At 58.9% G+C, this 12,933-nt stretch overlaps 1 protein-coding gene across 1 annotated transcript; it reads right to left on the bottom strand.

The window, feature by feature from the left end:
* Positions 1 to 1,179: 1,179 nt before the first annotated feature.
* Positions 1,180 to 11,896, bottom strand: CARHSP1 (calcium regulated heat stable protein 1). Its single transcript, XM_082671539.1, has 4 exons — positions 11,846 to 11,896; positions 4,286 to 4,450; positions 3,484 to 3,606; positions 1,180 to 1,791 (listed from the first exon to the last, which is right to left on the bottom strand). The coding sequence occupies exons 2-4, from the start codon at positions 4,441 to 4,443 to the stop codon at positions 1,629 to 1,631; spliced, it is 444 nt and encodes a 147-aa protein (XP_082527665.1). The 5' UTR covers positions 4,444 to 4,450; positions 11,846 to 11,896; the 3' UTR covers positions 1,180 to 1,628.
* Between the last annotated feature and the right edge of the window lie 1,037 nt (positions 11,897 to 12,933).

Below are 12,933 nucleotides of genomic sequence, written 5' to 3'. Positions count from 1 at the left end.
GGAGCCTGCACGGGTCTCGGGAAGTGGCTCTGGAAGCGTGGTCTGTACCCAACAGACGGGTCTCCAGGAGCCACCTGGGGACAGACCATCCAAGGCTGGAGGGGAGAAGGCCACCGCGGGGCAGCAGAAGGCAGAGGCAGGAGGACCCTTCGAGGGGCACGACAGGCCAGGAAATAGGATCAACTTCCTTAACTATGATGTTTCACTGCATACTGGAAACCAACACACTTACTTGCCTATTTAAAACAACTCCAGTGGTCATTTTGTGATGTATGAAAATATCAAATCACTGTGTTGTGCACAGGGAACCAACATAGTGTTGTAGGTCAGTTATACTTTACACACACACACACACACACACACACACACACACACACACACACACACACACACACACACACACACACACACACACACACACACAAAATAACAACTCCACCAGTTCTCAGCAAAATAGTTCTGGCCTTCCACCCCCTTGCAGAAATTTCCAGATTTAAGACACTGGATTAGGCCGTCATTGTCTTTCAAGGGCTCGCCTCCCTGCACTGACAAATGGACACTTGACTACATACAGGCCACATATTTCAAGACGTATTTCCCAGCTATTGCTATTTTTAAAACACAACTAAAGCCAGACCAAACCACAGCAAAGAAAATCCTAAGGATCTGTTTACTGGAAATATCTACAAAGGTTTGCAATGTCGGCAGCGAAGTGCAAACAGAGCTGGCTCTGGTGAGAACTTCAGTTATGAAATAAAAAAAAGAAAATCCTAAGCAGTTCTTCACACCAGTTTTCCAGAAAACCCCACCAAAGGTGTATTTCCCCTTCAACTTCTGACTTTACCAGGCTGTCAGGAAGCAAACCACCTGCTCTTTTCTAGATGGATCCGGAGAAAGGTCTGGTCTTAAAGAGCCTCCCCTCTCCACACTCCCCTCTCCCACCGCCATCCCCACTCCCACCCACCACCTCAGTGACGGGCTGCTGAGCCAGGATCACTCACCCTGAAGGCAGACAGAAAGGACCAGCCTTCGAAGAGAGTTAGGATTCGCCTCTGAGCAGGTCGCTGCCAGGTGGAGGACTCCGGGCTCCCAGACACCCAGCTGTGACACCTCCCGCTGCGAAGGTACCAACCTCCCCCCACTCCCCGCCCCTCCCAGCCCCCTGAACAACCAGCTGAGAACCAGAAAGAAAAGCCTGCTTTGCCCAGGGCCGAGGAGAGACACAAGGGGGCCGCTTGGGCGGGAATTCCTCCCGGGAAAACACGCAGGGTCCATGTCACTACCCAGAGGGCCAGATCTGGGGATTTTGAGCCTTCCTCCAGGGATGAGGGGCTGTGGGCTGGGGAAGACCACCCGACCCAGTCCCGGGTGGGGCTCGGACAGACCCTCCACTCAGCCACTAGCGGGCGCCTCTCCTTTTTCAATGCTTTTAATGCTTTTCAGATGGTGAGAGGCTGTGCTGGTGGCCGAGAGCACCCCACACCCCTTCCTTCAGGAGACACTTGAAAGGGACCACGCTCCCCCCTTGAAGCCCCATCTCAAGCGGTAGAATGTCCTCTCCAGTTTGGTCCTGCCTCCGGCCCCAGAGTCTCCCCCAAGCCCTGGGGAAGGGGCGCCTCTGGCCTCTCCTAGGAGCTGACGATGTGGCCGGACCAGGTCTCGTGCTTGGTGCCCGGCGCCAGGTGGGTGATGACCACCTCCACGGCCTGCAGCTTCTCGTTCTTGGGCGGAATGGAGCACATCTTATAGGTGACCTCATCGCCTTCCACGGGGACGTACTCCCCCTCCACGCTGTGGGGTGGGGAGAGAGCACTCAGGGCCGGCACTCAGAGAAGCCAGGACACCAGCCCTCGCAGAGGAACTGCCGCCCTGCCCTGCCACCAGGGGGCACCACCATGGCCCTCTGGTCGTGGCTAAGGAGCCCCACACCCAATCAGCTCCTTCCCTGGGACCTCGGTTGCTGAGACAGAGATGGAGCCCCATCCCCTGGGGATGCTCACATGGCATGTTAAACGAGGGCACCGAGGGCCTGATGGAGGGAACAGCGGGGAAAGGCAGTCTGAGCCCGAGTTGGGGGATGGCCCGGGTGAGGGTTTCCTGAGCAGCACCCCGACCCCCTGACCCATCCAGGAGTCCCAGAAACCAGGCTACACCTCTGCTGTTCAACTCCTCAGAACCCCAGTGAGCTTTCCAGAAAGTCCGTTTCCCTTACTTTCTATGGGACATGAGTCACCATCTCACCCGTGATAGGGAGGTGCCCAGCTTGATGTCCCCTTGATGAGACCCCAGGAGAAAAATCCCTTCAGATCCTGAGCACCAAGACCAGCCAGCTCCCCCGGAACTGGTTTGCCTTGACTGAAGAATAACATCGCAGATGGTGCTGCCCTCTTTGATTTGGCCACCAGGAAGCTCAGGAATAAACATGTAGCCCACTTCTAGCAGTGGAACTAGGCATCACAGTATCCCCATCTTTCTTATCTGCCCCCCAACCCTTTCCTTTCTAATTTTTTTGGTGCACTGTGTGTATCCTTGTCAACCACTACAAATCCTTTCTGGAAAGAGGCAATGTGGAGATACATGTCTACATCCACGCATGATTCATACATACGTGAAAGGCATTGCTCTAGCGTCATCCTCGTGTCTACGCTGTACGGGGGGGTCTACTGAAGACCTGGCGTGTAAGAATGTTGGGGGAGGGTCAGAAGGGATAACTCTCCCATCCCAGCAGACATGTGCAACAGGATCCTAATTCCAAAAACATGGTTTCTATGTAGACAAGGTCTGCTGTGTGGGGTAAGGACTTTGCCTGCCACAATCGGAAAGACTGGGGAGCTGCCGCTGAGGTCAAGGGTTGGGGTGCGGGTCGGGGTGCCAATCGGATCCCCACAGATCTGCAGGCTGCTTAGAAGATCAGAAGTGAAGCACAGGCTGCTGGATGCCTTCCAGCCCCAAGACCAAGGACGTGTGGGCTCCACCCTGGGTCCCCCCCCCACTGCCCGCCCCAGGGTTTCCAGACACTCAGGAAGGAAGGACGTCAGTGAGCAAGTGGCAGGAGAAAGGGTCCAGCCCCAAACTTCCTTCCTGGAACAGAGCGCAGGCAGCCCCCCGCCTCACCAAGCTGCTTCCCCCGAGGAAGTGCAGGAGCCCAGCCGCCAGGTGAAACACAGCTCCCCAGACTCACAGGGACGCCCCTCCCCACCCACCAGACCCACACGGGCACTCAGACCCACCCCAAGCAGATCTCAACTCACACATGCGCACACGCAGTCGCCTGCAGCCTGACACACTGCCACCACCACCACGGGCTCACGACCCCACCGCTGAACACGGTCACACACAGATCACAAGCAGAGTCACACACACCTGGCTGCACAACCATCATCATAGCCGGCGCCCAGGAGAGTCACACGCCCTCCCTGCCTCCTCGGGGCCACGGCAGCACCCACCCCAGACACAGCCCACCCAGACTGGCCGCTGTCTTACTCGGAGATGTGCAGGAAGATGTCAGGGCCGCCGTCGGCCGGGGTAATGAAGCCGTGGCCCTTGGACCGACAGAAGCATTTGCAGACTCCTTTGTAGACAGGGCCCTGTGAAGCCCGCACCGTCCTGCCAGAGAGAGGAGAAAGCGTGAGCGGCCCCCGCCAGCCCTCCAGAACAGCCCCCGGCTTCCCGGGCACACCCAGCTCATCCCAGTGCCCACCCACGCTGTGCCCCAGGGAGTCCTGGCCAGGGCCACCACGTACAGCTGTGCAGGCTGTGCACTGCACGACTCTGGGAGCCATTCACAGAGACCCTGGTGACAAGGAGTCTCTGAATGACGCTGGCAGAGTTTTCTCAGGCCTCAGTTTCCCCCTCTGACTAAAAGCTCTCTGCGCATCCCTCCCTCCGAAGGCTATTAGCAGCAGCAGCTAGCAGCAGCCTCCACTCGTTGGCCTGAGCTCTGCATCTCCCAGGCACCGTGTGGGTCCCCTGTGGCACCGTGGCCACCCTGCTACTGTCCCCCTTTTGCAGCCATGAAGTCAAGGGCTCACGGGGGAAGAGGCCTGTGTGTCGTTAAAGCCTGATGATTTAAGACCCCAGCGGTTTCCCACCCCTGGCCATCGCCAATCCTTGCCCCCAGCTCGTGACAGCCTCAAGTGGGCCTGGAGCAGCGCCGTACAGTTTACGAGGCGCCTGCCCAGTTTCTCACCATCAGCCCTTTCCCAACCCCGAGTCTCCCATCTGACAGGGACATGAGGCTCTCTGGACCCCGCAGGCGACCTATCTCAGGAAGCCTGACACTCACGCTGAGAAGGTCCTTGTCCGGCGAGTGGGCAGTGGGCTCGGGACCACGTTGCCCCGAAGCGGGGATGGTGAGCGGTCTCGGGCCTGTTGGGTATCCAGCAGCCCGGCCGAGGACTGGTGGGTGGGGTGCTGTGATGGGGGAGGAGGCTCAGATGACATGGCCGACCTGGAGAGGGACAGGGGCTCTCAGGGGCTCATGCCTTGCAAGGAGGGGCCTCCCCAGATGCCTCCCCACCCCAGCGTCTGCCATCTGAGACTCATTCTTCTGGCTGTGGAATGCAGGCTTGAGGCTCACTCAGCGTGGAGGTCACCTGCTCCAGAAACACGCCCGGCTCACTCCAGCCGGGGCAGGCGCCTGGTCTGGGCTCCTGCAGCTGCCGTGGGCCTCCCGCTATCATTGCTCTGTACGGAAATGCCAGGTCGCATCACTGACAAGGACACCATTGGCCCCCTCTATGTTCCCAGTGCCCAGCACAGACCCTGGCACACGCCAGGCCAGGCGTGGTAAATCCTTGTGGAAGGAAGGAAAGGAGGGAGGGCGGGAGCAGGGAGGCAGGCAGGCAGGGCGGGCGGGGATGTTTCAATGCCAACCACCTAGATAAGGACTCCAGCCACTCATCAGACATTTCCTGGCCACGGCTAAGTGCCGGACACTGTGGGGAAGGCAGAGGCAAAAAAGGGACCAACACTCAAGTGTTCCTCCAGGAAACTCCGGGACACAAACCAAAGAAGGCTCAGACCCTAAGTCAGGCCTGCATCCAGGAGAGGGAAGCCCGGCAGGTAAGTGTGTGGGACCCTGAGGGGCAGGGGCATTTCAAAGGCAGCATCTCCACCTGGACCCTTACTCAGATCCAGGCCTTAAAGTTAATTTCCACACAGCCTGAGTCTCCAATTGCTGCTAAGAAATCGAATTCCCTCCGTGACCCCTAACATGCATCAGAGGCTGGGGGCAGACCCAGCTGGAGGGGCTGGAGGGAGCGGACTCCATAGTCCCTGCCTCGCTCTGGCAACTGTGTCAAGAGCAGCACGTGGCCGCTGTACCCAACACACTGGCAGCCTTGCCTCAAGGCCACGAGGAAAAAGCAAAGCCCAGGAGCCAAAGAACCTTGGCTGAGTCCTTTCCCCTCTCTGGGATCAATTTTCCCATCTGCACAGTGGGGCAGCTGGGTGGGCATCACTCAGCACCTGCTCAGGAAGGGGGATGGGGACTCAAGGTGGAGCAGAGCGGGGCCCTGTGGCCCCAGGACAGTGGAGGAGGCCGACTCGGACATCACCCCCGTTCACAGGGCAGCCCTGCTGGGTTCTGTGTGGTTCACATGGGGTTTTCAAATTTAAAATATGAGCTATCTTTTAAACATCCCAGGAGTTTGCTCCAAAATCTAGGTTTCCAACTAGTTTGAAAAAACTAGCAGCTTTGACAGCCTGGAGCCTCCAGTCCACCAGCCCTGCCCCATGCGTGCCTGGTCTATAGCAATTACACAGCCCCAGGGCACCAGTTTTCAACCTGCATCCTCCAGGGAAAGGGCTGCCTCCTTCCCCGAAAGGACGAAACCTCTTCCTCCATTGTCCCCACAGTCCCCCACAGACCCCCCCACTCCCCTTTCAGGACTCGCTCCCTCTGGCTGGGAAGGGAGAGGGCTGCCTGGCTTCCCGGGGGAAGTGATATAGCTACCTCCTGACCCTTCTCTCAGCCGCAGCCGCAGCCAGCCCAGAGAGGCCCCGGCTCCTTGGCCCGGGGGTCAGAGCTCCAGCATGACCCACCAGTACAGGTCATAGAGTCCTAGAATGTTCAATGCCTGGGGTTCTGGGAAGGGGGCCAGCCCAGAGAAGGGAAAGCCCCACGCAGGACAGCAGGTGGGACCACTGCGTCCTGGTGACACCAGGGTGAGGCGGGGAAGTGCCCTCCCCCGCATCCACAATCTCCCTCTTTCCCCTGATGTCAGGCACATCTGACTTCAAATCCCACCCTGCCGGCTGTGTGATCTTGGGCAAGTTACTTAACCTCTCTGGACCTTGGTTTCTGCATGAGGAAAATGGGGATTTTAATAGTTCTGACTTCACACCATTGTCATGAAGTTGAAATGAAACAATACATGTTAGGCACTCTGCATACCCTCCCCACCAGAACAAGTGAGCATTAAGTGTCAGCTACGATTGTTGTTATAACTGTCATCATAAAGTCATTCAACAAATATGTGCCCAGTGTCAGGCCCTGTTCATGGCACTAGAGACACGGCTGAATTTGGAGCCAGAGAAGAAACAGGTCAATAAATATATAAACAAAATCATTACAGGTGGTTCCCTGGTGGCCTAGTGGTTAGGATTCCAGGCTTTCATTGCCATGGTCCAGGTTCAATCCCTGGTAGGGGAACTGAGATCCCACAAGCTGCGTGATGTGGCCAAAAAATAAATAACCATTACAGACTGCTGAAAGGGCTGATAAGAAATACATAGAGGGACATAAAAAGTAGCAGGGTTGGGGTGCCACTCTAATGAGGGTGCAGGCTGGGTCCCGGACAGTAAGAAAGAGTGGACCATTTACAAAACAGAGGGAGGCTCTTCCAGGTGTGGGAAACAGCCTGTGCAAAGGCTCTGAGGTTGGCAAGGGCAGGTGTGACTGGAGGCCAGCAAGGAGACTGGGGGCGGGGGGGTGGCCGGGGCACTGGGGAAGGAGGGGTGAGAGGTGAGAGGCAGGTTGGGTTGGAGGGCAACACCATCATCCCCATGTGTCTTCATTCTTCACATCCATGTCTGTCTGACTGTCCCCATGTCCCCTGACAGGGCTACCTCCCCCTAGGTTAATGAAGCAGGCCCAAACTGGGGCCCCCCTTCTCTCTCCACCCCAGCCCCCTTGACTCCCCTAGTATACCCAGTCCAGCAGAGATGCTAATGGAAGCCCACCCTCTTGAGCGGGGAGCAACCTGAAGGCAGCATGGAGTCCCTCCACATCCTGGGGCCCGGCACTGGGGCTGGGACAGAGCAGGGTCTTAACCAGCATTAGGACCCGAAGCCCCCGCTGGAGTTCATGTGTACTTGTGTGCTCGGTGCCTTGCACAGTCGAGCAGCAGCAGGGGGCTCCACGCATGAGTACCTGGCAGTGGGAGAAACTGAGGCATGGGGGGCACTAGAGCCTCTCGGAGTGGGAACGGGAAGGTAAGTGCCAGCCTGGGAGACTCAGGATCCTTAACCACCACCCTGCCCGCCTCCCCTGGGCCATCAGAGCTGAAAGCAGCTGGGGCAGCTGGAGCAGGCCTGGACAAGAGCCAGCCCGCCCCCAGGGGCCTGCGTGGGGAGGGGGAGCGGCATGGGGGAGGGGGCAGGGAGAAGGAGTGCATGGCCTCTGTGTGGGGAGGCCTGGGTTAAAGTCCAGCTGTAAGGAAAACAGCTGGGGGAGGGGGGAGCCAGTAGCCCAGGAGCCAGCTCTGGGGCCCACTGCTGCCCTCCAACACACAGATGGGGGGTGTGCGGCAGTCACCCCCCCACCCTCATCCCCACCCACCGGTGCTTCCAACCAGCAACTGCTCTCCCAGCAACACCAGGGGAGCTTTGGAACTGACCCTGGAGGAGGCAGGGCCCACCCGCTGCCACTAGCCCCCCTCCTGGACGCCCTCAACTCCCTACAGCTGCAGGGCATTTGCAAACAGGCAACTGAGGCTCAGTCTGCTAGGAGGCTCTAGGCCAGACCCGGGACGGGCCTCAGGGCTGCAGCAAACTCAGACAGAATGTCACGCCCAAGGCATGCCACGGCTGCTGAGCTGTGTGCACACACCTGTGTGTGTGCATGTGTGTAAATGCGTATGGCTGTGTGTGCACAGGACTGTAATGGGCGTATTTGGCTCTGCTCACATGTGTGGTGTATGTGCGCACGTGTGTGTCTGAAGCCAGGTGCACACGTGGATGCACACCTGTCACTGCCTGTTTGTGCACATCAGTGGATGGGGCGAAGCCACCCCACCCCCGGCACCAGCAGGGCCTTTACCCTGGGAAAGGGCAGGAAGGGGGCCTCAGACCAAAATAGCCTGGGAATTTTCCACAGGCCCTGCATGTCCTCCTGGAAGGTTCAGAGAGTTCAGCTGGGCACCAGGCTCTGGTCTTCCTGACCCCTCTTCCACCCACCCACATATCAAGGGACTGGAGACCCAATCCTGCAGAGCTCCTGCTAACCCCCTCCCCTCCTCTCAGCCTCAAACCCCACCAGTCCCACCAATGGTATCAAGGACAAGTCTGTCTTGAGCCAAGTAGCCAGTTGCTGACTCCAGGGAGGGGATCCTTGGCAGTGCTATCCATCATTTACACTTTAGTGAGAAGGAGTTTGCAGTTCATTCCACAAGGCTGCATTGTTGGTAGCTTTCAGACGCTTGAGGGCAGGGAGATGGAGGGGAAGAGCTGAGTTCAAGCTGGGAGCTTCATTCTCAGCATGGTTCTCAGCAAAGCCAGATCTCTCCAAGCCTACTCTGAAAAATGGGGTGTCGAGCCTTCCATGGGTTTCTGGATGGGGGAGGCCAGGGCTGGGCACCATGTTCAGACACCTCCCAGGTGTCTGGCAGGTGGGGATGACTACTAGCCCGCGTGAAGGGAACAGGACAGGACACTGGAGAAAGTCGGTGCTAAAATGGAGATGCTGAAGATGGGGGCGGAGTCCCAGATTCTGCATTTCTAAGGAGTTCCCCCCAGCAAGGTAGATGCTGGTCAACCGACACAGAGTAGAACACACACAAGAGTAGTGCGGGTTACCGGGTTATCGGCCTTGCCCACCTCTCAACCAGCATAAGAGGGTGGAAGGGAAATTTTTTTGGGGGGGGCTCTAGATGAGTCACAAAGTCACCTTAGTACACCCAGGTTCCTCGTCTGTAAGCTGAGGCAGCAGAGACGCCTCCCTTCCCTTCTCAGCCTCCAGCCCAGCTAAGCCCCAGCCCCGCAGAACCAAGGGCACGTGGGCCGAGGGGCTGGGTGAGCCAGCGGAGGCTGGACAGTGGGGTCCCAGGAAGCAGGAGAGGCCCATGAGGAGCCCGAGGCGGGCTTGGGCCACATTCTCCTCCATTGTTCGGGGGAGAGTGGGGCTCAGGCGGGGGAGGCGGGCAATAGAGCGAGGATAGAGGGGAGGGGGAAAGGGGGAAAGGAAGGGGGCGGGGACTCAAGGGGCGGGGATTCAGAGAGCGCCGAGGCCAAGGGGTGGGGCGGGGAGTCAGGGGGGAGGGAGCGGAGTTGGGGTAACTGGGGAATTAAGTGGAGGGGGCGCAAGGGCGGGGCGGCCTGGCTGGAGCCTGCAGCGCCAGCAGCAGGAAGAAATACGAACTCGGCGCGGAGGGTGCAGCCCGCGATGCCCGCGTCCGGGGAGGGGGAGCAAGCCTAGCCGGGAACTGCTCGGCCGCCCCAGAGTGCTGGGAAGAGGCCAGAAACCCGAGGGCCATTGACCAGGAAGAAGAGGCGCCCCTCCAGCACTGCCCCCCGTTAGCGCTCCCGAACACGCCCGCCCCGCCCAGGACCCTGCGCCCGCCGGCTCCCAGCCTGGGCAGCCCTCCTGGGAGGAGCCCAAGCCCTTGTTCGTAACTAGGGGCCTACTCCGCACCCCATCACCCCCACTTCCAGCCCTCCTGTATTCCATTCTCGCCTCCATTCTCCCAGGGCTTCGGTCAGACCTGAGTCTCAGGCCTAACTCTGCACTCCACTCCTTCTGTGACCCCTGGCAAGCGACCTCATCGCTCCCTGCCTCAGTTTGCCCATCTGTCAAATGGGACAGTCCTGGTGCAGCCTCCCAGCCCGGCGGACGTCGTGCGGAGGATGTTGTGCAGGGGGTACCAGATACAAAGGCTCGGAAACAATGGTGGAGCCGCTAACGATAGAACTGTCAGGCCTGGGGCCATCTAGAATAATCCCTCCCATTCCTGTCCCTGCTGATGGGACACAAACCAAATGCCCTGACTTTGCCACTCGGTGAGACAAAGACCCACCCTCGTCCCCGCCCAGGACCCAGAGCCCGGCGCTGGGCCTGGCTCAGCTCATTGCGAGCATCTACTCCGGGCTGGGCGGCGCTACAGGCCCCAGTTCCGGCTCTGCTGGGGCTCCTGCGCCACCTGGGGGCGGGGGTGGGGGGGAGGGAGTGACAAACATGGCAGCTTTGAGAAGCGCGGTCATCAAGTCCGCCCGGGGAAGGCGAGCACAGAGGGGGCTTGGAGGAGGGCCCTGGCCCCGAGGAGGCAGCGGCTGCTTCGAGTCCTAAAGGCGGAGTGGGGAAGTTTTTCCTGGGACCTGCAGGGGCAAAGGCCCAGGGGGAGGGAGGACGGGCGGCAGGAAGAGGATGGGAGGGTCTCGGGGGAAGATAATAGAAAGCTCCGTTGAAAAGTTTGAGACTTGACCGACAATGGGGGGCATCAGTGGACGATTTTAAGCCGGGGGTTGATCTGAACCTGTTTTTACAAGTCCTCCCTGGGTTCAGGGTGGCGAACGCATTGGAGGGGCAAGACTCCTCCAATGAGGGAGTGAAGAGACCAAGAAATATCCAAAAAGCCAGTAAAAAATGTTAACAGTAGCTAACGTTCCTCCCCGCACTGGGTCAGCCATGTCCTTTTATTCTCACTCACCCCGTTATGATAGGAAAAGTTACATCCCCAGTCTACGGATGGGGAGACGGAGGCTCAGAGAAGCCTCCTACTTTGCAGTGAGACACCCCCGCCTGTGGGAACGGAGATCGTGCCTGGAGGGGCTTATCTCCTGTCCCCCACCCCCAATACACACATCCACTCCAACCCCAGATAAGCTATGGGGACCAGGGGCTTCCTTGTTAGAAATCAATACAAAACAAAAAACCGTTGCATTTCCGGCCTGCAAACTTGGGCTGCCAGTGAGGCTGTCGGGAGGGAGCCTGTGGGCGCGGAAGAAGTTTCTCGGCAAGGCCTCTGGGGCCCCTCATCCAGACGCAAACACACCGGGCGAGCGCCAGGCAGCTCCTCCTCCCCAGACGCGGCCAATCGTCCGGCGCCAGGATACCCCCAGCCCACCTCCCCGCCAAGCCCGGCCGACGTCCCACCACTGAGCCCACAGCTGGCGCGGCCAGGCCTGGCTGGGGGCTGTCTCCATCTCCCCGAGCGGCGCCCCCCACCCCCGCCGCGCCTCGCCCCAGCGCACCGCGAGTCACCCCATCCTGCTCCAGCCCACAGGCGAAAGCAGGGGGAGGGTGGTAAGGGGTGGGGGCGGGCGGGGGCGGGACGAGGAGGAGGGGAGGTTTTTTTCCGCTAGAAGAAAACAGGTGGGCAGGCGGGAAATGCAACCCGACGTCCGCCTCACATCCCTCCAGCTGCTGCCACACCCACCATTCTCCAGAGGGGGATGAGTAACCCGCGCTCCCCAAATAGGCCAAGGCGGCCCGGGTATTTCCTAGGGGCCTAGAGAGACCCAGCCTGGGGCCCTCTGCCGGCGAGCTGGAAGACTCTGCAGAGGGGGCGGCGAATGGGGGCAGCGGCGGCAGAAGAGGCCGAGGTCCCATCCCGGAGGTTCCTGGGCCTCCCTCGGGGCGGGGGCACCACACCACACCCCTCCTGGGGTCCCCGGAGAAGCTCCCTACCTGACGATCTACTCCGCTCAGCCAGCTGCTCTGCTCGAACTGCGGGAACAGAGCTGGGGAGGGGGCGCGGTTCGCGGGGCGGGCTCGCCGCGTCCCCGCCCCTGACCCCGCCCCCAGGAGCTCTCAGCCAATGGGACTGCGGTCTGGAGCAGGGGCGGGGCGGGCGGGAGCACAGCCCCGGCGGTATCTTTGTGTCCTCGCGCGCGACTGGCGGGATCGCCGGGCGCATGGCCTTAGGGGGGACCCGGCTTCAGGCCTGTGCCATACCCCGGCCAGAAAACTCCCCTGAAAAGGGAGAGAATCTGGTCTTCGCGCCCGAACAGGTCCCTCCCCTAGCCAACGGCGTCGGGTCTGGTCCCCCACCTGACCTTAGCTCCAGAAACCGGACGGCCCAGGGGCACCTCCGTTTTAGCGCGAAGAAAGAGATCTAGGAATGACAAGAAGGAATGAAGAGAGCGGCCGAAGGGAGGAAAAGAAAACCAAAAAAATGCAAAGAAAGAAAGAACAAAAAAACGAGGGAAATCTGTTGATTTCGTTCTTTTTGTTTGTGTTTTGCTCTTAATTTCCACTCCCTCCTTGAGTCCTCTGTGTCTGCAGGGGTTTTTTTAAATTAATTTTTATTGGAGTGTGGTTGCTTTACAATGTTGTGTTAGTTTCTACTGTCCAGCAAAGCGAATCAGCTATACGTATACATACATCCCCTCTTTTTTGGATTTCCTTCCCATTTAGGTCACCACAGAGCACTGAGTAGAGTTCCCTGTGCTATACAGCAGGTTCTCATTAGTTATCTATTTTATACATAGTATCAATAGTGTATATATGTCAATCCCAATCTCCCAATTCATCCCACCCCCCCTTTTTTCTTTTTTTTCTTTAATTAATTTCGTACTCATAGGAGAGGAAACCGAGGCACGAGAGGTGACCCACCCCCTCACACACAGCAAGTCGGGAGCAGCTTCTGAAAGGGAGTCCAGGCCTGGACCCAGGCTCAGGCTGGTAGTTGAGAGGCGGGAAGGGGGGAGGGATCCTGTAACTGTCCTGGGACAACAGGGTCCAGGAGTGGGGACGGCACGGGGGTCCCTCCTGGA

This window comes from Grampus griseus, assembly GCF_964374135.1.
Source record: "Grampus griseus genome assembly, chromosome: 14".
Lineage (NCBI taxonomy): Eukaryota > Metazoa > Chordata > Mammalia > Artiodactyla > Delphinidae > Grampus > Grampus griseus.
Note: the sequence above shows the minus strand (reverse complement) of the source record. Positions and strands in the feature narration are given on the sequence as shown.